Here is a 27879-nt window from a genome sequence, read left to right on the forward strand (position 1 = left end):
TAATAAAGACTACATCTCTTAATTACAATAATTATTGTACCAAGTAATTTTCCTTAAATGAACTCTTTATAATGCATAATTTACAGTATAAGTAGAACAAAATGCCATGGCAAAAGTCATTGAGTACAAGACTTGTAATAAAAAGGCATAAAATATATTTGTACATAAACCCCTTTCAAAAAACAAGGGAAAGCTTGAGCCCTCAATATAGGGCGATACACGGCGCGGGCACCGTGTAGGTACAGGTACTGTACTGATTCAAGGTCGAGCTGAGACAGTGGGTGAAAACTCTCTCCGTACAATATATACAGACGCGGGTTCAGGGGACGACGGCGGGCAGAACGCACAGATATAAGTTAAGTGAAAACCCCAACGCCAACACACGGAAGGTGTCTGGGGGGAGAGTGCTGGGGCCAGTCTTCCCAAAGCTGTTCGCTTCTTTGCAGGGCGGGGGTGAGGTGAGGAGGAGCTTCCAGAACGGCTGGGCTTCAGAGTAATCTGTAAAAAACGCCAAGGACCACCATTTCCATAAAAGCACGAGTCGAACCACGTGGCTGCAGTGGGTGTCGGCTGTGGGGCGGGGAGCCCCAGAAGTCACAGGATGGACCTGGGCCCCAGGGAGGCTCCTTCCCCCCCAACGATCATCCCTTTGACAGGCCCGCCACACCAGGCCTCCAGACCTTTGTGACAAAACAGGGCAGCGCGGGGCGGTGGGTGGAAAATGCACCGATTTCCGCGTGTGCGGGCGGCAGGGCGCCACCCCGAACAGTCTGTCTTCACGCGGAGCTGAATTCTCGGTGACAGAGAACTACTCCCTCTCCCGCGTCCACACGCTGGGCGCGGGGAGCCTGTTCAATAAATACCAGCAGGGACTCCTGTCCAGGTGAGCTGGGGCTGGATTTAAGCCCGGGCGGTCACACAGGACACGCGGCAGCCTCTCGGGCACAGTCAGCTTCGCCGGCGCCGAGTGGTCACGTTTTTATAAGCAGTTCCGGCTTTCCTCACCACAGCGCCAGGCTGAAGAGTGAAGGGTGAAGACCGGCCCCGCGCTCCTCCCGCCTTCGGCGTCTTCACCAGTTTGCACTTCGTTCGTGGGGCAGGGTCGTGCTCGCCCTGGCGGAGAAAGGCTGGGCCGGGGCTCAGTCGATCCTCTCCACCTTGCCCAGGATGCGGCCCTCGTACATGGGCAAGACCACCTCGTCGTCCCGGACCTCCTCGAACACCGCTCCGCACGCGAACTCGTCGCTCGCCTTTTTGAAGTAATACCTTAAAGGGAAAACCCAACATGTGCTTGGTGAAGTCGCACTTTCTACCTGGCTTAAGAAGAATTTGTCAACACAGTGGGAACAAGGGGTCTCGAGAACGCTGCTGCATGGGGCTGGCAGGGAAATCGTCGCTGGGATCTGCCATGAGAGCCGCCCGGGTTGGGGAGTTGGGTGAAGGGCAAAGCCAGGCAGGCAGCCTGGAGGCGGTGGCCTTGCCCCTCGCCCCCAACCCCCCACAGCGTTGAGGCTGCAGCCTTCAGTCCAGGGCTGTCGCCTGATGAAGAGAGCTGCATGCTTGGCGTTCATCTGCAGGGGCAGCCTGGGGAGAGGGCCCCTCAAAGAGCCCCCAGACTCAGCCATCTGACCCTGTGAAGCCTGCAGGAGGCCAGTACCTGAGCTCCTCCCCACCCGCCAGTGCCGGACCGGTCTCGGGCATAGTCGGGGGCTCGGGCACAGCCGGGGGACAGGACTGGCTGCTTCCGCTGTGGCCACCGCGGGAGGTGGGCAGCTCCCTGCTTCACGGAGCCACCAAGACCCCCGCGACTCTCCCCTCTGCCCCGGGCCCCTCACTCCCCTGCCCCATGGTCAAACGCCAAAGGCCCCCATTCTGTGTGGATGGAAAGCCCCTTGGGCCCCACCCCAGCCTTCCTTCTTGAAGCCACTTGATGGCACGGGCGCAGATGGCCAGCCTATCCCAGCAGGGTTATGTCTGAAACGACTGCTGTCCCGCCCACCCGGCCCACCCGCACCCCTGCCTGGACACCACACCAAGTTCTCTGCCTCCCCTGTCCCCGGCCAGCAAGACCCCTCAGATGGATTAAACTAGCCCCTGAAGGCTGTCATCTCCAGGCATCAAAGGCCACTGTTGGGGGTGGGGGAGTCAAAATCCCCTGGGGGAGGGGAACAGCTTCTAAAAAAAAAAAAATGTGTAATTGTGTCTCAGGGTTACAGTGGTCCTCTGTTTTTATCTTTTCTCCTTAAAAAGCTTTTCCACATCCCCCTGGGTTGCAGCTAAATGTCCTTGCTCGTCAGTGAAGGCAGGCCGAGTACTCACACAGCTGATAAGGCCAGATACGGTCAGACAGCTGGAGGTACGCAAGGCGCTGGACTCCCCAGGTTCCCAGCCTGGCTCCGGGGGGTCAGCGCTGGAGACACCCATCCTGGGTTGCCTGCCCGAGACAGGGCACTGTGGATCGGGGGGTGAGGGGAAACAACAGTTTTGTTTCCCTGGAGAGGCTCCAATGCCCCCGGCACCCCAGGCCCACAGCCCTTGGGGTCGGCACGGAACAGAGCGGGGTGGCTTCCCAGCTTCTCTGAGCAGACTCGTGACTGGGTCCATAACTGCAACCTCCTCCTATGTGTGGCCCCGGCCTCCCCCGACCCCGAGACTTCAAAGGCACAGCCCTTGGCTTCTCACCACTGCGACCTGCTTTACACCCTGCTTCCTGGGCATCTGGCCTCTGAGGGCAGCTCCCCGCCCAGCCCTGCCCTGCATCCCGCTCCCTGGCCCCGTCCTCGCTGGGATGGGGGGGGGGGGGGGCGGGGGGCAAGGTGAGTGCAGCAGCACAAGGGCTGAGAAGACCCCCACCACCGCCAAGAGGACCAGGGGTCCGGCTCCGGCCCAGAAGGGCGGCAGGGAGGGCCCGCTCACCACAGCCTGATCCAATCAGCAAGGAATGTGCGTGCAGAGTCCTTGCATTAGAGAAGAGCTGGGGCTTCAAAGCCTGGCTCACTGAGCATGCCTGGGACAGACAGGATCCAGGCCAGATGTGGCCGGAATGCCCAAGCGGGGGCTGCCCTGCTCTGGGCTCCCCGGAAGGTCACCAGCCGCGCCACAGCTGAGATCCTGATGGGTCCCTGGAGGGGCACCTGTGCCGCTACCCTCGCCTGGGTCTGTGCAAGATAAGCCAGGCTTGTTCCCCCTTCCCCTGCTCATTTCCAGAACCGTCTCTGCCCAGGTGTGACCAGAAGACCCCAAGCTGGCCCAAGGCCTGTGGTCCATCACCTGCATGGTCCTGGCCCTGAGCCCTACTCCCTTCCCTGCAAACCAAGTCACTCTGGGCTGCGGGGGGCCTGCTCTGAAGGGCAGGGGTCTCGGGCCCTGGAGGTAGGCTCACCAGGTGCAGAGATGGTGTGCACCCAGCAGGTCGCTTGCTAAGGGATGCTAAAGTTCTCACACTCCCTTCCTAGCTTGGGGGGACGCTGGGGTGGCAGCTTCTGTGCCCGAGCTGGGCTCCTCTCTGACCCGTGCCCCCCACTGCTCCCCACTCCTTGTCCTGGCCCTGCACACGGCACCCGGGACACAGCGGGACTCAACCCATGTACGCCTCTGGGATGGAGGCAGCCGACAAGGCCAGCTAGGACTTCAGATGACCCAGACAAGGCGAGAGAAAAGTGACCAAGGACGCCCGGGGCTGGCACGCCAGGGTGTGGTCTGCACTGTGCAAATGGGGAGAGGGGGCCTGGAGGAACGGCGGGGTGGGGTAGGAGGAGGAATGGAGACACAGCGAAGCCCCCGGCAGCCCACCCACCCGGCCCCTCCAGGTCTGGGGGCTGAGAGGCGACCCTGGCTCTTGGTTCTGAGCAAACTGACTCTGGAGCAGAGGAAAGCCACAGGATGCTCACCGGTAGTTCCCCTTTTTGCTGAGCTGCTCCTTAAAGTGGCCCAAAGTCAGGCTCTGGGCCTTCAGCATCCGCCGGTACGGAATCTCCTCCCCGCAGAAGAAATAAGTGACCACCAGCTCGCTGGCCTGGAGCGCATGCACCCCTGCCAGCTTCTTGGGCTCCTTGTGGCTGAAAATGAGACCGAAAAGCCACAAGTCCAGCATCTGAAAGCGGTCAGAGCGCACACACATGCCCAGGGGGTCTATAAACTGTCTTCAGAGGTGAGGCTGCAGCTGCGTGTGCCAAGGGCACTGGGCAGGGGTCCTGCGTCAGGGGAGTCACCTCTGGTGGGCACACGGTCCTCCCCCGGTCATCGTGCAGGGCACACAGATGTGTGTGTGCCGCCCAATGGGAGGACAGAGCAATGTCCATTGGGGGCATCCACAGGAAACTTGCCCCAAAAGGTAAGAATCCTCCCAGAGTGACCAGGACACCACACTCGCCCCAACCAGAGTCTGTGGTTTCTGCCTCTACCTAGGGATGGCGTGAACTCGGAATGCCAGGGCCAAGGTAGGGGGCTGTGTGGGGATCAGCCCTCAGTCACTGCAACTTGAGTTTTTGCAGAATGGCTGAAAAAAAAAGAAGCCATAGGCCCAGACAGCTGGTCAACTTAAGGTCAACCAATTAAAAAGTTGTAGAGGTTTTTTTCTCACTTTGAACACTACTCATGATGGAGAAACTAAGAAAGGACAGTTGAACGACTTAGACCATTTCAGATCTCTGTAGCCGACAACTTTTTCCACACACCATCCTGGAATGAAACGAAGCCTGGCTCCCCTGTCCAGTCACAGGAGTGTAACTCGACAACAGGGACTGGGGCACCGGCCAGGAGATGCTTTTCCCACCACCCCCCAGCGCCTGGCCCCCCAAGACAGCAAGGATGGGCCCTCTGTCTCTGCACAGGGAAGCAGCGCCTTCCTGCTCAGTCCACACAGACGTGTTCAACCCGATTGCCTCCCAGGTGAACAGGAACAACTTTTTCATCTGCGTTTGGGGCTCTCTAGCCAGAAGCTACAGGCTTCGCTCTCAGCTTGCGACCTTGAGCCAACCACCACTTCAGGAAGGAACACTTATGTGTTAACAAGTCACCATACATTCCTCCATATGGACAGGGGTTTTCCAGACCCTGATCTATGGCACCATCTGGGTTTACTGTACCTTGTCTTGGATGTTAAAATCAAAATGATTTTATAGACTAAAAATTTTTCAAAAACTGCAACCCCTCGTGTGAATACCCTGAAAACACAAAGCCTCTGGGTGGACCTCAGCACCGCTAGGCCAAGACACTCACTCCTCCGAAGCGGGGCTCGGGCTGGAGAAGGGCGCGGCGCCCGGCACCCCGGGGCCCGGGTGGCTCTTGTCCCTCTGCTGACCGGCCACACAGCACCTGAGGACAGCAAAGGATGAGCGGGAAGCCCCAGCCCAGGGCCAACGGAAAACAGAGAACCAGTCTTCCCCACCTCCGACTTCCCCCCGGGGGAACCTCACCCCAGCTTTGTGTGGACAGGAGCTCCCCGGGGCCTGGCCCAGCCACGCTGAGCCCTGGGCCCCCGGGACGGCATGGTGCCCGCCCAGGCCGAGGGCTGCAGGCGCTGGGTCTCCAGCGGGTGAAGCTCATCTCACAGCCCTGACTGACTGGGACATTCCTCAGGGAACGGGATTTGCAAGGAATTTCAGAGATTCCTTCTCCTTGCAGCATGACTCGCCAGATCCCAGTGAGCCCGTCGGAGCGGCTGGACCTCAAGGCAGGGGTCCTCTACCCCAGCCCCGCCCCTGACCGCTGTGGCCAGTCCACTCACCGCTGCTTCGGGGGCTTAGACACTTCGGCCAGCCGGCGGCACGCCTCCTCCAGCTGGGCCAGGGTGTTAGGCGGGGTCAGGGGAGGCACCGCGGAGTCCTGGGTGCACACGGGGTGGGCACGGGGGGCGGCGCGGGGGTGCCCGGTGCTGCCCCCCCACAGGTGGTGGCGGCCGGCCCGCTCGGCTGGGGACGCGCGGGCCGACTCCGTGGGGTAGGCCCGCTTGGTGCTCTGGGCGCTGGAGGAGGAAGGCAGAGAGAGGAAGCCGAAGGAAAGAAATGGGGTTAGAAAAACTGGAAAATATGACTCCAACAGAGAGCTCTCCATCCTGCCTCCGGAGAGCTAAAAAAAAAAAAAAAAAAAAGCTGGGCCATACCACCACCCTGCGTTGCCAGGACGCGGCACTTCTGCGGTCTCAGGGCAGCAGTTCGCGCGGGGAGGGCAGCGCACACCGCCCCCCCAGCTCCAGCGGCGCACAGTCTGTCCCCACGCCCCGGGCTGGGCCGGGCCACTGTTTACCTGTGGGGCTTGGGCTTTCCGGGCCGCTCGCTCTCTAGCACCCACTGCCACACGACCTGCGCCCTGTCTCCTTCCTCCCCAGGCGGCTGCAGGGACCCCATTCCACCAGGGGCCCCGGCTTCCCGGGCGGGCGCGGCAGGGCCCGGCTCGGAGCCTCTCGCGCTTCGTCTGGAGGGGGCACCGCCCCGGCTGCCGGTGGGGACAGAGGAGCGCGTCCATCTCAGCCCCTCCCGACCGCCTCCGCCGCCCCACCCCTCCCTGCCGCCAAGTCCCCGCCGCCCTCCCCTCCTACAGGGACACTCACCCGAGCTGGGCGGCCCCCGCCGGCTCGGGGACCCCGGGGAGGCTCCTGCACTTGGTGCAGTAGGAGTAGTCGGCGCCCCCGGGGCCCGGGCAGGGGCAGCGCGCCCTTGGCGCGGCCTCGACCTCCGCCTCGTCCCTGGTCCGGGGGCCGGCGTGGTGGTGGATGTAGTGGTGGTGCACGTGCTTCGTGGTCTGCCTGCTCACGAAGCCCCTGGCCCCAAGGAGGGAGCAGCTGGCCGGGAGGGCGGCGGGGGGCAGGGCGCCCCCGGGTGGGGGCAGCGCACGGTGTGGCTGCAGGTGGTGGCGGTGGTGGTGGTCGGGGGAGCGCGCACGGGGGCTGTAGCGGCCCACGCCCGGGGACTGGCAGCCGGGGGTCTTGAGGACCCTGGACAGGTGGTCGTCCAGGATGGTCTGCGGGTCCTCCTCATAGCTGCTAGACGGCAGGAGGCAGAGGGGGTGCGGCGCGGGCCCCGCCTCCCGGGAGCCCGGCGCCAGCTCCGAGCCCTCCTTCTCCTCTTCCTGGAAGGGAAGGCAGCGGGGGAGGGCGGGTCAGAGGAGCCCCCTCCCCCCAGTCCGGCGGCGGCAGGGCGGCGCCCACCTCTCGGATCTGCTGCAGCCGCTCCTCCAGGCTGTGCCGCGTCTCCAGCTCCAGCTTCAGCTTCTCCAGCCGCGCGATGAGCTCCGCCGCGAAGGCGGCAGGCTCCACGGGGGTCATCTCCTTGGGCAGCCGGTGGGTTCTCTGCGGGGCGCGGGGAGGAGACGGGGTGGAGGCGGTCAGGGGGCTGCCCGGGCCGGGGAACGGGCGCCGGGACGCGGCCACGTCCACGGCTGCGTGGAGACTGGGCGGCGCGGGGCCCGGGCGGCGTGGCCGCTTTATGCGCCGGCGCCGTGGCCTCATGGAGAGCCATGGTCCCCGGCCGTGCGCCGTGGGCACGAGCAGTTGGTCGCACTCCGAGAGGCCGCGCGCGCTCCCTCTGTAGTACAACCAGCCCATCAGTCGCTACTCTGAAGTTGAGAATCTTCAAAGACTGTTGTCAAACATCAAAAAAAAAAAAAAAAAAAAGGCAGCTCTCTGCGATGGGGAGGGGAGAGCGCAACTCAAGGAATAAAAAGTATGAGCCTAAACAGAAAGGGAGTTGGGAATTTGAAAAAATAAGATTGGAAGGGAGGCAGGGGGGAGCAAAAGGGGGGAAAAAAAAAGGAGTCACAGGGCCCAGATCAGAAGCGGTGGTAATTTCTTCCCTGGCCGCACACTGTGCACCTTTGAGGTGGTGTTGTCTAACACTGTCCCGACCCCCCTCGTTCTGGCCCACCCCTCCTCCCATCTCTTTGTACAGAAAATGAAGAAAGCTGCTGCAGGCTAGTAGCAGAACACTGCTGAGTTTGGCTGCCTGAAGCTGATCTATCAAGGGAAAAGGGAACATCTCCAAGTCAAGTACAGAATATAAAAAGGCACCAGAACACTGCCAAGAGCAGCCGACAGAGAACCCCCGCTGCTGGCCCTCTGTCCCCTCCTGTCGTCCTGAGCCCCCCACCACCACCCCGGTCCTTCTGCCTCCTCCCCTCACTTCCCTCCTGCTTTGGCCCTTCTCTTTGTGGGGGGGGGGGGGGGGTGCAACAGAAAGCCAACCTGCAGAGGCCAGCATCTCCCCTCCTCAGCAATGAACTGAGCCTCACCACGGCAACCACTGAGCCACAAGACCCCGGGAGGGGAAGGCCCATCTAGAGAGGCTGTCGTTCTCACCCAGGCTGGCTCCAAGCAGCCCCCCCAGCAAAGTGCTGCCTCCTGAAGAAGGCCGGTTTGCAGTCCCCAGGACAAAAATCATGTAATTTATAAGCCTGGGCAACAGAACTTTTCTTAAACACACAGAACTTCCCCCAGACCCCTGGCTCCACCAAATCAAAATATATACATCTCATCCATACTGTTGTACTGGGGTGAGGAGACAGTGATTGAGAAGGGGGGCGCTGGAGTTCCCCAGAAAAGCTATCTTCACAAATTTGAGTACCCCGGACTGTTCCAGGAGCTTCAGAGAGAAGTTGCAACAGTCCACACACTAATGCAACATGGGACCAGCAATTCGACGAGCTGACTTTCTACATGCGACATAACCGGCGGGCCAGCTGGGTTGTCTGCGGCTGGCAGGAAGGACTCGGAAATAGAGATGCTGCTCTGAGCTGGGCACTCTCTTCCCTTCCCCAAGGAGCAGTCAGACAGGGCAGAGTGGCCCCCTGCGTGCAGGGGCCAGGGGCCGTCTGCCCTCCAGGACCTGGAAATCATCAGGGAGGTCCCCGAAAAGCCCTCCACACCCCACTGGCTTCTCGTCTCAAGCACAGGAAGAAGCACTCATGGACCCTCGAAACACTGACTGCAGATTCAACAGGCAGGCACAAAGCCATGTTCTGGGGCTGGAAACAGGAGGGACAACAGACCTCCAGGGCTTTGGAGCAGAAATGGCCGAATACAAAGAGGGACTCTGACTGAAGTGACAGAGCCACGCGGGCAACATGAGGAGAGGGTCCCAGGGCTGTAACTGGCCCTGGCAGGAGGCAGACCCCCCAGCCTCCTGGTTCAGTCAGTCAGCAAGAGCGCAGGGAGCACCTACGATGCATCACCTTCCGCCCTTCAGGGCCTGGTTTCTGGGAAAGAACCTCTTGGTTTCTTTCTCTTAGGGAACTCTTTTTGTTGAGAAAATGGAGAAGGTCGCATAGGTCATCGTCAGGTCCCCTGCGCTGGCTTACACCGCGGTGAACCCCGTCGCACCTCTCAGGTGGGCCTCCCCTTCCTCCTGTTCCCGGAGCCGACCAACTGTGGAGACCGCACTCCCGGCCGGGTCCCCACGTGATCCCGGCCGAGGCCACGCCCCCAGCAGAACCACTCCCCCACCGCGCAGGCGCAGTCACGAGGCCCCGCCCCCATCCCTCCCAGACCCCCACGAGGCCCCGCCCCCAGCAGACTCCCCCTCCCCCACCGCGCAGGCGCACTCACCGGGAAGTGAGGTAGGGACACTTGACCGTTGGCCTTCACGCTCCGGTGCATCTCTCTCTGCAGCTGCTTCTTACTCCCCACGCGGTAGGGAGGGACGCCATCTCTAAGGGAGACGAAGGACAGGGCCCACCGGCTCACGAGGACGCCTCGGCGCACGTGCCCTCTGGCGCTCCCGCAGAGGACAGACAGGGCCCGCCCGCCCCCGCCCCCGGGCGCCATGGCGGACCCTGAGGGGACATCAGCCAAGCCGCAGGCGCCCTGCCTCTCAGGCCTCTCTGGAAGTGGCTCCAGCTCGGGGCAGGAGGGCCAACTTGGAAAGAGCTCCCGCCCGCGCTCTGGTCCTAGGAGTGGGCCCACGCGGAGGGAGGGTCCCCCAGCAGGAGACTGAGGCCCTTTGCTTCCTCCAGTGGTCTGCTACCACCGCAGTGCAGTACCCTGAATCGGGGGGCCAGAGCCTTAAAGTACACCAGGCGGTGCTGAAAGGATGGGGACCAGACCCACAGAAGACTAAGCCGGGCTGGTGGAGGGGTGCAGAATTCTCCCACAGTCAACCTCCCGGCTGTTTCTGAAGGTCTTCCTCCCATCAGTCACCAGCAGGCGTCCCTGGCCTCCTCCCTTCCCTCAGCTCCAAACCCTACTGCCGCCAACCATCAGACTCTCAGATCCATGACCAAGGTGGGCATAAAAGAGAAAGCCCCTACTCCGGGGTGTTCTTCGTGATTCATCCAAATTAAGTGAGCACGTACTATGTGCCAGAGCTTATTCTAGGCTCCAGGCAAGACAGCAGTGAAGGGAGGGGATAAAAAATGCAGATGACTCCCAGATAAAGCTTGTGTTTTAATGGAGTGGAACACATAGCAAGTGAAACATAAAAAGCAAAATCTATAGTTAGTTCAGTGGTAAAGAATCTGCTTGCAATGCAGGAGATGCAGGTTCGATCCCTGGGAGGGGATCTTCCTGTAGGAGATTCCTTGGAGGAGGAAATGGTAACCCACTCCAGCACTTCTTGCCTGGGAAATCCCATGGACAGAAGAGCCTGGCGGGCCGTTAATGGAGCTGCAAGAGAGTCAGACACGACTTGGCAAATAAACAACATCGTGGTAAGTTAGATGGTGGTAAGTACTATGATGAAAAGCACTGTGGAAATGGGGAGCAAGGACAGCTGGTGGGGTGGAGCTACAGTTTTAAATGGGGGGTTGTCAATGAAGTCCTGGCCACAAAGGTGATTTCTGAGCAAAGATTGGGAGGCAGTAGAGGCCCTTACATTATCATTATATTTTTATTTTTTAAAATTGAAGTACAGTTGATTTACAGTGTTGTGTTTATTTATTTTTAATTTCTGGCCTCACCCTGCAGCATGGGAGATCCCAGTTCCCTGACCAGGGACTGAATCCGCACCCCTGGCATTGGAAGGCAGAGTCTTAACCACTGGACCTCCAGGGGAAGCCCCCATCATTATATCCTTCGGAAAGCAAATGGAAGAGATTTAAAAACACCACCACCACATCCTCCTCCACTCCGCCCAGTCTTCACTGAAAACTGGACCTGGAGTTGCAAAGATGTTTTTAAAAGACTTTTGTTCTTGAAAGCTGTTGAATGGTCAAGGTGTGATTATATATCCCCATTGCTCTTCCTTCCGGAAGCCACTTATTTACAAAAGCCTCAGGGTTCAGACGTTTGCATACTGAATCATCCTTCGAGGCAGCAAATGTTGAAATGAGCTGCTTGGCTATTTCCCTTTCTCTGGCATTTTCTTTTCTTTCTTTTTTTTTTTTTTTTTTGGCATTTTCTTTGTCATTGGGCCCCTGGCTTGTTAATGGTGGCAGAACATCAGTTGTGTCTAAGAAAGCCAACTGGTTAACCTTGGGCTCCTTGCGTATATACTGTGGTATAACTCTTTGTGGCTCCAAGGACTGTAACCCACCAACTCTTCTGTCCATGGGATTTTCCAGGCAAGAATACTGGAGTGGTTGCCATTTCCTCCTCCAGGGGATCTTCCTGACCCAGGGATCCAACCCGTATCTCTTGTGTCTCCTGCATTGCAGGCAGGTTCTTTACCACTAGCGCCCCTGGGAAGCCCGGGTGGTTACCCTGCCCCCACCTAAAATCCCCTGTGGGGTGGAGGTGACAGTGGGGACCCACAGCTTGGGTCTCATGCTGGTCTGACCAACTCCTGCTGCCCTGGGACTGCAAGACAAGGTTCACGTCCTGCCAGCAACTCTTGGACACGCCAGGATCTCCCTGTGAGGCACACAGGGGCCCCACCCGCTCCTCCAAGGCTCTGACCTTGAGCGCCCTCTGGCAGCCTCTGCCCCTCACCACTTGCTTCCCGAGATGAAAGCAGTGGTAAGGCTTGTACACGTTTTTCTTTTTCCATATAAAGCAGGAGACAGAAAGGTGAACTGGGGAGGCAGTTAAGAAAGGGAGGTGGGGGAGCACGTCACGGGCCACTTGAAGGCAAAAGAACAAATGAATTCTGGAAACACTCCTGCGACCAACACCCAGTGCAGCCCCCTGCACCCAGGGCAGGTGGAGGATCTGGCTGCCGGCGCGAAAACCTGTGACCAGCGCAGAAAAGGGAGCTTCTAACCCAGCTCAGAGGCTTACCAGGCGCCTTCAAGGAAATGTGGCTTTAATCCACCCCCCTCCTCCCCACAGCCAAGAATCTTCTTCCAAAACAGCCCCTCATTCCAGAAGGGGGCCTCTCTTCTTTTCATCCAGGCTCTATAAAAGTCTGTGATCAGTTTCCTGGCTTCTCAGGACTGTGAGCTGATGTGCGCCCAAGTTTTGGTCCCTGAACAGTCTCCTTTAATTATAAACATTTTAGCTAACGAGCCTGCTGCCGGGCCCAGCTGTTTCTGGGGAGTACGGTTTTGAAGTGTGGACTCCACTTAGCTGCCATTTAAGCTGAGCCAATTAGCTTAGCCTTTTGACTGGGCCATGCCCGGCCTAACCTGAATGTCTCTTTCCGGCAGCTTTGAAATAGCGGGCTCACGTGCACACGTGTCCACTTGCATTTCTGTTTGGCCACCACTCCGAGGGCAGCCTCTGATCACAGCCAACATCAAAAGGCTGGTTTGTAAGATAAGGCACTATGTGAAGTTCACTCAGATGCCTTCCCCAGGGACCAGAGTAAACCCATAAATAAGATAAAAGGAAATAAAAATAAATAAAATGACCTGGGCCACCCTCTGTGAGAAACGCATCATGGGCTGATTTTGTGACGCCCTGAGCAGACAGACTTCAGAAGCAGCTCTGTGCGGAGAGAGAAGTCAGGGTGTCGCCTCCACACTGGCCTCCCGACTTTCACTTCCTAACAGAGAGGCCACACCTGGGCGGCAGGAACCTGCTGCTCCTGGTGTATCCAGCCCCACAATCCTTCTGCCCAAGGACTGGGCTTGAGGACTTGGCTGGGAGTCTAATTTTCAAAAAAGAAAAAAAAAGTCATTTCTTCTGAGAATGTAGGTTTTGGAACAACAGGCTCGTAAAACGGCCTTCTCAGAGGCCTGTGTGAAGACTCAAATCCCCAGCCATTTTTAATGGGACTTTCTGCTTAGTGGGGAACCAGTAGTGTGCAGCAGGCCCTGGCCTTCTGGCCCCCGAGGCTCCCTGGACACGCTCAGGGCAAGGCCACGCAGCCCAGCTTCTCCCCAGCCTCAGGCAGAGGGCCCCGGACTTCATCGGTTCTGTGGCAAATGAGACCAAGGCTTCCCCAGGCTTGTGTCTAATGAACTCCAGCCTTCTGGAGTCTATTGAAGGCGGCCCGTGACCCCCGTCCCCCCCACCCAAGCTGTGCTCCTCCCCAGCCCCCAGCAGGGTGGCCAGCCCCTCGCTGGTCATTGTGTCCTGGAGAAGCAGCCGGGGCCCTTTTCAGGCTTTATGGGGGTCCTGTTCACTCGTGCGAGGAGATTTCAAAGCGGCCTGCAGCCTCTCATCCCTGAGCCTCCCCGAGTGGACAATGGGCTGAAAGCGACTCAGTTCAGCTTTCCATCCCCCGCGCTCCTCACCGTGCTGGGCCCTCAACTGGCCGAGCTGAAGAGGGTCTAATCCCAGCCGGGGCCCCACCCAGCACCGGGCCAGCAGCCAGAAAGTGCCTCGCCCAGCCAGGCTTGCAGTGCCTGCTAAGCCGATGGGCCCGGGACCCCTAGGATCTCCAAGCCCGGCCCCACCCCATCAGAGCGGCTCTCGTCCTGAGACCCCTTTGTCCATCCCTGCGTAGGCAGTGGGAGGCGGCCCCACGCTGGTGGGAACTGTGGGCCCGGGGGCATCAGCACGTCCACCTGGGGAGGGATGGCTGCATCCAGTGAGCTGCCCTCGAGACTGGGCGGCCAAAGCCATGCGCCCCGCCATGGCCCCGGCACTGACCTCAGGGCCCCAGGGGACCCGCCGAGGCCTTGGCGTCCTGCTTTACTCATCCCCGTTCAGGGGGCCGTGCTGAGCGGGGAGCGGCCCCCGCCCTGAGGTCCCGCCACCTGGGACCCAGGGGCATCCCGTGAGCACCCAGAGGGCTGCGGCACGAGCGGTCCGCCTCGGCCTCTCTGCCCACCCGGGCCTTCCTGGCCCACATGCTGACCCAGGAGAGCTGACTTCTTCCTGCACTCTGAGCGCTTTAGCTCAAGGTGGGGAGGGTAAGGGCTCTGAAGTCACCTCTGAGGATGCTTTCTTTCTGGGCAGGGTCTAAAGAAGGGGAAGGCAGAGGGGGTGGGGCAGGAGTTAGAACTCCTCCCAAGTCATTAGGGCTTCCATGGCGGCTCTGCCAGCACAGAAGACCTGGGATTGATCCCTGGGTCAGGAAGATCCTCTGGAGCACGGAGGGACCCACTCCAGTATTCCTGCCTGGAAAATTCCACAGACAGAGGAGCCTGGTGGGCTACAGTCCACAGGGTCACAAAGTGCCGGACGTGACTGAGCAACTGACACTTCACTAAGTCATTAAAAAGGAAAGGTGTGTGGTCACTAATAAATAGAGACTCAGGCAGCTCAGAGTCTCCTTGTCAGCTGCTCCTGTTACTGTGGTTGTTCATGTGGGGAGCGGGAGCAGGCTGAGGGCAGGCGCCTGTGGGCTGGACCCCAGTTCTGTCTCAGACGGGAGCAGTTACAGGAGCACCAGGCCTTCCTGCCCTGTCTGAGAGTCATGAGCGGCGGCCAGTTTTTCTGATTGGGTCTTGTGAGGCTCAGCCAGGTATGGGGACTACACCCAAGTTATCTCATCCCAAACCCAGAATAACACCTCGGTGACGCAGAGCAGGAGACAAGCCAAAAATAATCTCTAAGAAAACTAAACAGAAGTCTCACAGTCTTAAGTCAACTATGTTTAACTAAGGAGATTCACTCAATACCCTCATTCAGACCCAACTTACACTCCTATTTTACACGTAACGCAGACTCTCACACAATCCACACTCTAGTTAAGAACCAGAGGAAAAATGGTGCTAGAAACAAGCATACACAAGCAAAGAATGACACCAGGCAGTGTGACAGAGAGAAGAAAGAAAAAGTATTTTAAGGGGTGGGGGAGGTACCAGTACCTCTAGGGGCAGAAAGTGTGAAAGTGGAAATGTCAGTCTCTCAGTCGTGTCTGACTCTCTGTGACCCCATGGACTATAGCCCGCCAGGCTCCTCTGTCCATGGGCGTTCCCAGGCAAGAGTGCTAGAGTGGGTTGTCATTCCCTTCTCCAGGAGATCTTCCTGACCCAGGGATCGAACCTAGGTCTCCTGCATTGGAGGTGTATCCTTTATCATTTGAGCCACCGGGGACGCCTCCTGGGGGCAGAAAGCGTATACAATCTTGAATTCTGTGAGAGTCTATTACAATGTGGTATGAAAACAGACCTTCAGATTAATTATCTGGACCAAGAAACAGAATATATCTATTCAATAAGGAGAGAGAAAAAACATTGTTTTAAGAAATATGTCCATTCTAGGACAGTATTTTCCAAGTACAGTAACTATGGAAGACTCACCTCCATAAGAGCCCTCATCTCTTCATGTTGGATGAATGATGGTGTCCCTCTCTCCATTTCAAGACCAAAGAGCTATTCTTGTATTAAATCTCACCTTAAACATAAATCTCTCCTTTTACTAACAGGGGAATCTGAGGTGATACAATAAAAGCCACCAGGAAACTCAACAGTCAAGTCTCAAACCAACCTGTCCACTTTCCTTTCAGTCGGCTCCATGCCACAGGCCAAGCAACAGATCACTGGCCAATGGAAACCAGATCATTTCAAGCAAACTGGAAGAAGAGCTGGTCCAGTTTGGGGAAGGCAGAAGGGACAGACTGGAAATAAGTGTTCTAGAAGCGACAGTAGCTCCACGGGCTTGCCTGTAGAAAGCGGTCCCCTTAGCAGAAGATTCTACTCCAGGGCATTTGAGGAAGACTCTCTGAAGACCATTTCTAGAGCGGCGGTTCCCAGCTGGGCTCCACCTCTGAGCCTCTTGAATCAGAATCTCCAAAGTTGGCAGGAGATGGGGTGTCTGGTCCACCCTGCCGCCCCACCCCCACCCACCCGAGACTCAGGGAGCAGCCTTGTTCTCCATCCAAGAAGTCACCACCGCACGACCTCAGACGACCCGCAGCTCAAAGCACGACCCGGCCCATGGCCCGCTGACCTCATCCGACCACCCTGATGGCTGGGACTGCCCTCAGGAGCCCCAGCTGGCCATCTGCAGAAGAGCCAGGATCCGAGAGGACTCTGGAGAGAACGCCCAGCAACAGAGCAGGCACCACACCGGCGCTTGCTGAACTGAGCCATCCAAGGGGGCATCGAATGCAGCGGCCTGGCGAGAGCTCGGGCCTCCGTACTCCACCGTCACTGAGCCCAGACACAGCCTCCCCGTGCCCCCCGCCTCCCACCTGTTCGTTCTGCAGACCAAACAGCTGGATTCAAGACCCACCAAGCTCTTCTGCCCACAGGGAAAGTGGGCGAATTGACAAGCAAAAGGGGGTGTCTGCACTCGGGGAACCTACAGGCATTGCCCTAACCTCCTACCTTAGTTCAGTTTCCTTCCGTGAAGGTACCTTCCGACCCCCACTCCAGGCTCTTAAGCCTCCAGCCACCCAGGCTCCCACGGGCCCTCCTGCACTAAAGCTGAGCCACACCAGCGGCGCACTGCCGTCCCAGCCGACGGACGTCTACACGGACACAGGGGCTTCGCAACGCCGGCCGAGGACCCCGCCCCGCTGCTCCGGCGGCCCACACCGCCAGCCGGGCACGTGGCGGGAGACCAGAAGGCACTTACACGCTACTGTCCGTCATGGACATGGAGTCGTCGGTCAGCGCGTCACTGGAGATCTCGCTGTCGTTGGCGCTGGTGGCCGGTGCGAAGACGTAGCCGGAGCCCACGTGGTACGGGTTCACGGGGTCGCTCCTCCTGAAGGACCTGCGGGAAAAGGGCCGCAGCTGTGCATCCCGACTTTCGCCCAAGACCCGGGGCACCTGGGAGACCCCGGGACAGTCCCCAGCCTGTTTAAGGCCAGCCTGCTGCCCAGGGCCCGGTGACCCTCTGGGCAGAGAGCAGGGGGCCTCTCTGCCCCCACGGTGGCTCGGGGGCTCAGAGTCCTCAAGGGACACTTCCAGAGGACTCTGCTCCTGGAGGGGAGGTGAGGGGATGACAGAGGAGTGAGTCAGTGCAGATGGAGTGTGCCAGCCCACCAACTGAGGTAGCCCTTTACACACGTGACCTCATCTGATCCTCGAGGCCACCTGGGTGAAGAGGTCCTGTGCCCATTTCACAGACATGCCCGGGCGGCCCCGGATCACAGAACCACAGCCAGCGGGTGCGGGACCCATCCGGACGACTCCCCCTCAGCCTGTCTCTCTGCTTTTTCACATAGGAGTAGCCTCAGTGTCGAAAGATGCTCCAGCATGAGGCAGGATGACTGACCCGTAGTGGGTGTCCGGGCTCTCTGGTGGAGGAACTGCTGGGTGGCTGCGGATGCTCCCGGGGACCCTGGAAGGGACATGGGCTGGGGGCCAGGGAAGCGAAGAGCAGCGGAAGGTCCTCCACCCTGGGCGGTGGCGGGGCGGGGGAGAGGCCTGAGGCTTTCCCAGCAGCACGTGGAATCCAGGGGGCCCAGGGCAGACTGGGCACGGGGCTGGGCAGGGAGCTGCCGCACAGTTAGGCAGAAGAGCCCCAAGGAGGGTGGGCACCGCGGCTGGAGTCGGTCCTGCCTTCAGGACCTGCCCTCTGGCTGACAAGTGACACTTCAGTGCAGAATGAACCTTAGAAATGATCCGACCCAACCCCTCAGTTTAGAAATGCTAATAAAAACCAAGAGCTACCACCAGTGATGAGAACAGTCAACTCACTGGAAAAGACCCTGATGCTGGGAAAGACTGAGGGCAAAAGGACAAGGGGACAAGAGAGGATGAGATGGTTGGAGGCATCACCGGCTCGATGGACGTGAGTCTGAGCAGAGACCAGGAGCGGGGGACAGGGAGCCTGGCGTGCTGTGGTCCATGGGGTCGCAGAGAGCTGGACACGACGGAGCGCCTGAACCCCGCCACCGCCAGCATCGGGGCTCACTGTGGGTGGGACCCCGTCTCGGGGGGGGGGGGTCCCTGCAGCAGCCCCCCCAGCACAGTAGGTGCTCGAGGACTGTGTGCTGCCCAGTCACCGGCAGGGCCCCCCAGGGGGTGGCGGAGCCCCAGGCAGGGCCATGTGCTGGGGGTCAGCCACGGGGAGCCCACATCAGGTCCTGGAGGAGCCGATGGCAGCAGAGATCCCCAAGCTGCCGGTCTGAGCGAGGCCAGATCTCGGAGACGTCAGGTGGTCGAGAAGCGACCGGGAAGTGCTCACAAGGAGCACAGCACGTGAGCCCACTGGACACCTTGGGCCAGGCCACTCTGACCAACCCCAGATGCTCTGGCTTCGCTGTCCCACCTGTCGAGGGTGGGAGGCCTGGCCCCCCTCCCTCCTCGTCCCGGATCCTCGGCGATGATGACAGGAGGCTGGTGGGATCCTCCATGACTTGGAACTGGTGCCCATCTCTCCAGTGTGGCGTTTCCAGACAGCAGGGCAAGAGAAGTGGGAGGAGGGGACCGTCCATGAGAGGCCCGAGGTCCTCCCAGAGCAGAGGCGGGCGGGGGCGGCTGGTGCCAGCACTGGCGAGGAGGCGCCCTTTGCGGCGTCTCCACCACGGGTGGGACAGGAGGGGAGTGGGCAGACGAGGCTTCCCTGTGGTCAGGGTGCTGCAGGGAGCGGGTGCAGGCAGGTGATGGGGCCGCCCAGGATGTTAAAGTGGCCCAAAGCCCCAATCTCCTGCACAGGTCCCTGCCTCAGAGCAGGATGGAGCTTCCCAGGGGGCTCAGTGGTGAAGAACCCATCTGCCAATGCAAGGGACACAGGTTCGATCCCTGGGTCGGGAAGACCCCCTCAAGGAGGAAACTACAACCCACGCCAGGATTCTTGCCTGGGAAGTCCCACGGACAGAGGAGCCTGGAGGGCTACATCCACGGGGTTGCAAAAGAGTCGGACACGACTGAGCGACTAAACAACAAGGATGGAGGAGATGACGGTCCTCAGGGGCTCCGTCATGCAGAAACCGGGAAGCTCCCAGCCAGCTGGGTGTCCCGGGGTGTCACAGCCTCCGCAGACATGGGGTCCACCTAAAACAACGTGCGGTTCAGACACGGCCACTGGCCCGGGGCTGGAAACACCCTCCAAGGGCACTGGTTACAGGGGGTCATGGTAACGCTCCAGAAAACCGCGCACCAGCAAACACAAGGCATTCTCGGGCGGCGTTTATCATGACAACGGCACAGCGCTGGTGTTTCCCTCGTGAAGGCCTGTCCCGTGTGTAGCGGTGACGAGTCCCCTGAGAGCAGGGCCGGCCCGTCCGCCTCCTGGGGGCCTACCCCCCAGCACTGCCCGTCACGTGTGGCTTGTGGCAGAAGCTCACAGCTTTGTCCACACTCCCTTTTTAAGGACCTAGGACACAGTGGGCTGCTGAACGGGTTTTTCATCTAAGAGGTGTAACACAGAGATCAAAAAGCCCAAACAGCCTTAAATATCCTCCGTGCGCCCTGCCCATCCCGTGTTGCTATCTTTGCGGTATTCACACATCCACAGCCCACCAGGTGAGGGCTGCGACAGCGTCCGCAGGGACAGAGTGACTAAGAGACCCCCTCCTCCCCAGCAGAAAGAGGCGCCTCACTCAGACGCTGCGTGTGGACACAGCTCCCCGCTCCCGGTCAGACACCGGGGCCCCAAAATAAACCGGGCTCCCTCCCTCCCAACATAGAGGGCTACTGTGCCACCAGCAATTAAAAGTGGAATATACTGCTCCTCACTCAGTCCCTGCAGTGAAGTACAGGGATTTTCCTTCCATCATCACAAGACGACTCAGAGGAAGGTGGCTGAGTCGTGGGGAGAAGCGCAGACTCGATTTTTTCTGTTTTTTTAAGTACCCAGAACTTTGTCAAGACTGCCACAAAGTTTGGAGAAAATGACTTAGAACTGCTTTCTTGTGATCGCTTTTTAAAAAAAAGAAAGAAACTCAACCAGGCTACAGTAATTGTACCCAGATGCGGATTATTTCTTCAGGGCCGTGGTGCTCCCGGTTGCTGCAAGCCTCTTCGATTCCTCTGGAGAGCAGAGGCCGGAACAGCGCTTGCGTTGGGCACCCTCAGGCCCGTGGTTTCAGCGCACACAGGGCTTCGGCACTGGGGGCAGGGCCCCTGGCACCCTGCTCTGCACGCCCCCGGCCTGGTCTTATCTGTTATCTCCACGCAATCGCGGGGGTCCCCAACCCCAACTCCAGGGCCAGGCCCATATAGAGAGCAGAACAGACCTGGCCTTTGGGACCCCTTTCTGGGGCCCCTCTCAAACAACGCGCCTTAAAAGGCATTGGCTTCTAAGGCTGTGCGTTTGAGGGCTCTTCTTTTCAGAAGCCCTCTGATGATTTCCCACGAAGTCCCGCCCAGAAGTCTGATGATTTCCCACGAAGTCCCGCCCAGAAGGGGACGCTCCTTCCCGCAGCATCTTCTAAGGGAGATGGGGGATAGGGGGCGGGGGGCGGGGCGGGGCAGGGGGGCCAGGTGCGCAGGCGGGGCAAGCGGGCCGCGCGTCAGCACAGCGCCCCCCTCGGCCGGCTCCCTGCACAGCCTTCTCGGGCGTCATTTCTTCCATCATGTTGAAGCCAAGCTGGACTCCAGTGGCTTCGCATAGAAACGGGCCCCAAGAGCGATGGCTTCGCGGGGGACAGGAAGCTCTGGGAGCTGGCAGGGGACACCTGCTGGGCCCCCTGATGTACCGTGAGGCTGGGAACCAGTGACAGGCAGGGGAGACCACCGAGAGGGTGTCCTAGCGCCAGGCCAGCCCCCCCACACACCGCCATCCTCCAGGGAGGTAGGGAGCGTGTGCGTGTGTGCACGCGCGTGTGTGTGCCTGTCTCTCCCCTAAGGATCCGGTCTCATCTTCTATGAGTCTGTGTCTGAACCTTTGTGACCCCATGGACTGGGAACCTACCAGGCTCCTCCGTCCATGGGACTCTCCAGGCAAGAATACTGGAGTGGGCTGCCATGCCCTTCTCCAGGGGATCTTCATAACCTAGGGATCGAACCCACACTTCCTGCACTGCAGGTGGGTTTTTACCGTCTGAGCCACCAGGGAAGCCCCTTTACATGAAACCCAACACCGACTCAGTCAGAATGCAAACAGGTCATTAGAAGTGAGGCTCCTCTGAGTGCCCAAGGTAAACTCAGGGCTTGGGGACCAGCTGGTGCCCTTGGCATCCAGCTGCAAGCCTGCTCCTCAACAGCTGGTGACAGGGAGTCCTCAGCAGGACTCGGGCACTCTGCCTCCTCCATTTGACTAAAACGAGCCGGTCTGCAGGCCAAGGACCTGGCTTCATGAGTGGAGGGAGGCAGACTTGAGCTGGAGGCGCTCCCTACATCCCAGGAACTAGCCGGGAACTCGGACACAGTTCAACAAGTACAGGAAGTCAGGGCGCGGGAGGGGACACCTGCGCCCTGGGGCAGAGAGTGACGGGACACAGAGGTGATGAGTCACCCCACAGCAGATTGTAAGAGGACGTGTGGGAGACCCCGGGAAGTTGGTGATCATCAGAAAAGCAAAGCACGCTTGCTCAACAACAAAACCACCAACAGAAGCACTGGATGTGCCCCCAAATAGTGAAACAATGTCAACCTGGGCCCCACATGCTACTCGGCTAGCTCAGGAAGTCCATGAGCCCTAGGACAAGCTCTCTGCACAATAAAAAGCAGTCATTTGTGGACCTGGCTCGACCACGTAGGGACCATAAAACGCCCCTGCTCAACCTGGAGGAGCTGAGGCTCGAAGCATGACGTCTACTCACGAGTCACGGAGTCTCTTCTCCCCTCCCCACTTTTCCTGTGATCATAAAACTGTAGCCCAGTGAGTTCCTGGGCCATGGCAACCCCTTTGCCTGCCTGCTTGTGAACCTCACCAGCGTCCTATTCTAACAAGTCACTTCTTATCTGTCACATTGCATCTGAGTTCTTTTCTGCACTGAGACACAAAGGACCAGGGTCCTGGAGCTCTTCAGAGCCCCCGAGAGGACACCAGACTGTTTCAAAGCTTCACAGTGAACGCCGGCTAGGACGCAAGGCTCCCTCTTTGAGAGTGAGATCTGAACCTGGGTGCCCTTTTCACACAGCCAACAGTGAGCATGATCAAATCAAGCTAATTATAATGCCTTAGGTCTGTTCAAACCATGTCCCTTTACAAAGGACTTCCCTGTTCATTATTCTGATCCTAACAGCAACCTGTGACATCAGCAGAAGGGACAGTGTCCTCTCATCTGCAGGACACATGGGCTTCAGCAAGACTTCAGCCCAGGTGGGAAGAGGTGGACAGGGCTGCACCTTTGAATAGCTTGGGGCAGCTCCTAACACACCACAGGCACCCTTGAGTATCTTGCACGTTTAAAAAAAACAAAAAATAGAGTACTGGGGGTAGGTCTTAATTCCTCTCTGACAATGCCCAGGTAAGACATATGCAGGCCAGGTAAGATACTCTCCTCTGAACCCAACAGGGGGACAAAGTCAGGCAGGAATCTAGTAGGAAACCCAGGGGGCCAGTGAAAAGGTGTCATTTACATATGAACAACGCCCACCAATCCCAACCAAGAAGGAACTGATGAAACACAAAGGAGGATGCTCGGCCTGCAGACATCCCCTTAAATCTGAATCCTGGTAGAAACACCCAGGCTGGGCCGGGAGGGGGCGGAGTCCCGACTGCCCACCCACAAAGGGGAGGGGCCCAGGAGGGTCCCGCCCCGGAGCCCGACCGGCTCCAAAGCAGCCAAGGTGCGGTTTACAAAGGTGGCGCTCTGGGCCCTGACCCCAGGGCGGGGGTGGTACACAGAAGCCCCACTGCCTCTAGGCCCCCGAAGAAGCCGCCTGACCACAGGCCTTAAGTAGCCTCGGCGACCGCTGCCAGTCTGGAGGGCACAGAGGCCAGCGGGGCTTTCCCCAAGTGCCCGCATAACGGAACGGGCAGGGGTGGCAGGTGGCCTGGAGCTGCCAGCCCCAGAAGTCAGAGCCAGCATCTTTCTCCAAACAGCCCGAAAGCATAGCTTAAAGATGCTGAAACAACTCGGTTCCGATGATCCTTGGAGCCCTTGCACAAGCCAGTCGGGTCTCACCGAAGGTGGTGGTGGACCAGATGTCCGCTCAGGAGACCGGCCGGCAGGGCCACAGGAGCGCCCCCTGGCGGTGCCAACGCCACCCTTCCCTCCTAGCATGGCCACCCCAGGACCACCAGCTTCCTGGCTCAGAGCGGGCTCCCCGCCCCTCCGCGGCCGGCCGGACCCTACAGAGAAAGGCAACCTCCAGAGACAGCCGCCAGGTCGCACGCCCCTTCCCACAGGGTCAGCGAGATAAGCTGCTCCAAGAGCAGCCCAGCGACCGGCCCCTCCCCCGCATGCCATCAGCAACAACCTGGAACTCAGAGGCTCATTCTCTTTGGATATTTGGAAGGGGAGAGAGAGAAACAGAAAAACTCATTCCAACAGGAGGTCTGAAGTTACCTTCAAAGGTCAAGAATCTTAAGACTTGGCGGTTCTATAAAGAACTGCTTGTCCTCCAAGCCTCCAAGAGAGAAGGCAGTCCAGGGCCCAAGTCCTCTCTGGCCAGAACCTCCTCTCCATCAGCAGTGAGCAACACAGGCACCCCCCCACCCCACCCCCGGGGTCTGCCCCCAGGGCGGCAAGCATGCAAGACTTAGAATAACCCACCAGCAGATTCTGAAAAGCACAGGACCCTTCACTGGGGAGGCACAGGACCCTGCCTCCTCTGGGGGATTCCTCGCAGGGTTCACGTCTCGTTCCATAAAGAACCACAAGCCCAGTTGTTAAGCCAGCTGCTGGCTCTCAACATAAAAGTTCAAACGATCCCACTTACCCCGTGGTCAGTGGGCACACACACTACTGCCTGGGCCTCCAGCTCAACCCAGCGGGCTCAGCGGCCCCATTCACTCCTCGCCACTGAGTGACCCCTTCCGAAACCAGCGCTGAGTGTCTGTGACCGACTGACTCTCCCTCTCTTGCTGCCCCTCCAAGACTGGTGCAGGATAATAAGGAACCACACTGAGGCACACTGCCAGCCACCGTCTGCAGCCGGCACTGGGAGACTCCGGGTATTTAGCCGTGCGTACATTCCTCTCCCCTCCTTTCAACAACAGAAAGCCAGATCAAAGGGTTCGTGGCCAGCGGTCCGAGCGCAAGAGAGACCTCTGCCAGCCTCAGCAGCACATCTGAGCATCCATCCATCCACCTCCCTAACTCAAAACATCTGCAGAGCCCACCTCATTGCCCCCCGCCCCTCCCCCGCTGGCTCACCTGTACCCGCTTTCAACGCTGTCCATGGCCCGCGCGCTGGCTGTGGCCCTCAGGGTCTTGCTGGACAAGCCCACCACAGTGGGGGGAAGTTTGCACTTGAAGTCGGCACAAGTCCACTCCTCCTCTTCGTTCAAGGTGGGGAGGTAGCCACACACGAGCCTGAGGCTCCCCAGGCCCCCGTGACTCAGGTAAGCTGGGTTCTCGCCCCCGCTCCTCACGTACTCGAGGTATATGTCCGAAGTCAGAAACATCTGGTAGGCATTCTCCTCCATCACAGCCTGGACCTCGGTCTGGGCCTGGTCAAACATCACCGAGTCGAACTGCTGCTTCTTGATGCTGTCCCGAATGTACGTCTTGGTGGCAGGTTTCAGCTGCTTGGAGACGATGCTGTTGTTCTCGATGTACCTTTTGTAGATCGCTTTGGCTACTCGTAAAGTTTTGGCATCCTTCAGGTTCATCTGCCGGAATCCATTGCAGGCGAACCAGAAGTCTAAAGTATCCACGCATTTCTCCCGCTCCAGGAAAGTCCGGAAGAGATAAGCACCGTCCTGATCGCCCAGCAAGGAGTGCAGAGACTTGGTCCACCTGGTCAGCGGGGAGTCCGGGGACGCCCGGCCCTCCGGCTCCCCCAGCCCGCCCTCGTTCCGCCGGGCGCTGGGGGAGACGGGCGGGGCCTTGGCGGCCGGGCCCTTTCCCACGCCCGGCTGGCACGGTGGGGTCTCCCCCTCTTCCCCGGGCACTGGGGGCCGCGGGGCATCCTCGCGGAAGCTGCTGCTGGGATCTGGGAGCCGAGGCAGTAACACAGCGCTGCTCATGGCGAGTGCCTTTTTCTCGCTGAGTTTAGGAATTTGTTTCTTCCTCCAGTTCCTCTCAGCAATCAGCGTGGTCTCTCTTTCTCTCTCAAGTCAGCAGGGACTCATCTGAGCCTCCTTTCTGGGAAGAAAAGGAAGGGGGGGAGGCAGAGGGAGAGAAAAGGGTATTGATATAATCAAAACCAGATCTACCCAACATCAAAGCAAGAAAGTAAACAGGCTTTTCAACTCCTCAAATTCAAATCAAGCAACCCAGCTATCTGCGAGGTGCTCATCTAAAGTATCAGACGCTGCTTTTTCAAAGGCGAAATCTGAGCTCCCTGCACGCTTGGGGGCGGGGAAGGGGCGCGGGGAGGGTGGGAGGTGGGGCAGAGGGCCCGGGAGGTGGAAGACACCGGCTTCCAAAACCCCACCCGGCCCGGCAGGGCAGCCCGGCGCGCCCCTCCCCTCGCTGGGACAGCATCCACTCCAAAGACGCGCGCCCCGAGCCGCCGGGCGGTGTGCAGGTGAAACCAATTTCGGTGAATTTCCCCACTCGGCTCTCCGCACAGATAACTCGAGCTCCAAACGTGCCCTTCCCCGGCATCTGGTTCCCATCCCCCCACCTACCCCTTCCCACTCCCTAAAAATTCAGAAGAGCCTCAACCGAGCAAGCAGCCCGCCCAGCACAGGGCGGGATCGGCTCCCGGACTCCCAGCTGGAACCCCCCCCCCAACCCCCAGATGGGAACGTTCGCCGCGCCCCGCCTCCCGCCAAGATTCCGGCTCAGTCTACACCTCGGTCCTCCCGGTTCCCCGAAACCAGAAATCCACTCACTCAGACAAGGCTTTGATCTCCCAACTTTGCCAGAGAGCGGAGAAGCCTCAGGACTCGCCGCCCCCTGCCCCCCGCCCCCCCCCCCCCCGGAGCCGCAAACCCTACAAAACCGGATCAGAAACCGTCTCACGCTACCACCGCCTGTGCCAAGAATCCCAAACTCTGCTGACCTCAAGCCTCTTTTTTCCACAAGCAAAAAGTCTTATCTAACCAATAAACCAGCCGCTCACCCCAGCATGGGAAGTATCAAACTCGGGAGAGCGGAGGGGAGGGCTGGAGGGGGGGCGGGGCGCGACCCCGAACCGGAGGCCGGGGGCCCTGGGTCCGGGGTGGGCGCGCGTGGGCCCCGCGCGGGGCCTCAGGCCGCCGGTAGCGCCGCGCTGCCCGGGCGGAGGGGAGGGGGGACGGCCCCGTTACCTGGAAGACGAAGGGGGCCCGAGGCCCGGTTCTCATCGCTGTCGAGCGCCCCCCCCCCCCCGCCTCCCGGCTCGACCCCCGGCCCCGGTCCACCCCGACCGTCCGCTCCCAGCCACGAGTCCGGGCGCGGGTCGGAGGCGCCCGCAGAGAAGCCCGGAACGCGGCGGCCGGTCCAGCAATGGCGACGCGGAGGCTCGGCCTCTCCGAACCAGGGGCCGGGGCGGCCGGGGCGCGGGGCCGGCAGCAAGAGGGACGCGGGGAACGCAGGCGCCCCGGACTCGGGCCGCTCCGGCGCGCAGACTGAGCCTCGGCCGGCGATCGGGGCCCCTTTGCGCGGACCGGGGGCTGGAGGGGAGGAGGGGAGGGGAGGAGAGAGCGGCGGGAGGGGGCGGGGGAGGGGAGGGGGCGCCGCCGCCCTTTCATCCCACCTCCCAAAGGCGCTCCGGCGCACTCTCGCACCCCGACTCCTACCCAGCGCCGCCCCGGCGCGGCGCCCCCGGGGGAGGGGGGTCTGCCCCCGCTCCGCCCCCGCCGCGGCCGCCGATCGCTAGAGTCTCTCCGCCTGGCCCCCGCCACCCGGGGCGAGCCCCCCGGAGCGCCGGGCGCCGCGCCCGCCACCCCTCTGCGCGCCCGCCCGGAGCGCGCCCCGAAATAGCCGGCCTGCCCACTTCAAAGGGCCGCTCGGCACATCAAAGCGCGCGGGCCGCCCGCCGCCGCGGCCTCGCACTCACCAGGGGTCCGCGCGCGCGCTCCGCGCCCAGACCTCGCGGGCGCCCCGGGCAGGGCCCCGGCCCCGGCCTCCGGATCGGCTCGCCGCCGCGGCCCCAGGCCCCCCCGGGCCGGACCCGGCGTCGGGGAGCATGGGGAGGCGCGCGGCCGGGGAGGGAGTGCGGGGAGCCCGGCGGCGAGGGAGGCGGCGGCGGCGCGCCCGGCCGCCCCGCGTCTGCGGAAGATCCGAGTGGGCCTCGCCCCGCCGCGGCCGCCCCAGCCCCCCGGCCCCGCCGGCCGGGCTTTCGACGCGGGCGCCGCTTCCAGCAGCCGCTCCGCGCACCCCACGTCCTCCCGGCGCTTCCAACAAAAACTGCGCCGCGGACCTCACTGTGCACTTCAAAGGCGCGGGCCGGCGCACGGTCCTGAAAGGGAGGTAAGCGCCCGGCGCGCCCGCGCCGCCACCGGGCCCCCGCCGCCCCTCTGCCCGCCCGGCCGGCTAGCGGCCCCCTCCCCGGCCCTCCCCGACCCCGGCCGGGCCGGAGCTCCTCCCGCCCCCGGCGCCCGCGACGCGGCCGGGCGCGCCCTCGGCTCCGGCCCGGGGGGCCCGCGGGGCAGCCGCTCGGCCGGGACCGCGCCTCCGCCCCACCTTTCAGAGCGCAGCCGGCGGCGGGGGAGCCGGGCGCCCGGGGCCCCGGGCGGCCCCGCGATCCATGGCTGCGAGCGCTTCTCTCCACTTCCCGGCGCCCGGCGGTACCGAG

General features: G+C 60.5%; 1 protein-coding gene across 3 annotated transcripts; it reads right to left on the minus strand.

Annotated features, from left to right (window-relative positions):
- AXIN2 (axin 2) lies at positions 1–27879 on the minus strand. 3 transcript variants are annotated; one of them, XR_009693123.1, is made up of 11 exons: positions 24366–25298; positions 16781–16921; positions 9539–9641; positions 7148–7288; positions 6551–7068; positions 6247–6435; positions 5729–5965; positions 5221–5316; positions 3891–4058; positions 681–1266; positions 1–498 (listed from the first exon to the last, which is right to left on the minus strand). XR_009693123.1 is itself a non-coding variant. In XM_061145036.1 (11 exons), exons 2-11 carry the CDS (start codon positions 25178–25180, stop codon positions 1140–1142), a joined length of 2535 nt encoding a protein of 844 aa, XP_061001019.1. In that variant the 5' UTR covers positions 25181–25298; positions 27768–27879; the 3' UTR covers positions 3–1139. The 3 variants fall into 3 exon arrangements, 2 of the variants coding, with proteins under 2 accessions (XP_061001019.1, XP_061001020.1); XM_061145036.1 differs by adding an exon at positions 27768–27879 and having other exon boundaries at positions 3–1266; XM_061145037.1 differs by adding an exon at positions 26411–26463 and having other exon boundaries at positions 3–1266.

This window comes from Dama dama, chromosome 5 (genome assembly GCF_033118175.1).
Source record: "Dama dama isolate Ldn47 chromosome 5, ASM3311817v1, whole genome shotgun sequence".
Taxonomy (NCBI): Eukaryota; Metazoa; Chordata; class Mammalia; order Artiodactyla; family Cervidae; genus Dama; species Dama dama.

Bases quoted from the DNA above. Each gene is read 5' to 3' on its own strand.
- AXIN2 (XM_061145036.1), bottom strand. From the start codon at position 25,180: ATGAGCAGCGCTGTGTTACTGCCTCGGCTCCCAGATCCCAGCAGCAGC. The intron at 9,642-16,780 runs GTAAGTGCCTTC...CGTCTCCCTTAG, and splicing joins TCCATGACGGACAGTAGCGT to AGATGGCGTCCCTCCCTACC. The intron at 1,267-3,890 runs GTGAGCATCCTG...TTTCCCTTTAAG, and splicing joins AGCAAAAAGGGGAACTACCG to GTATTACTTCAAAAAGGCGA.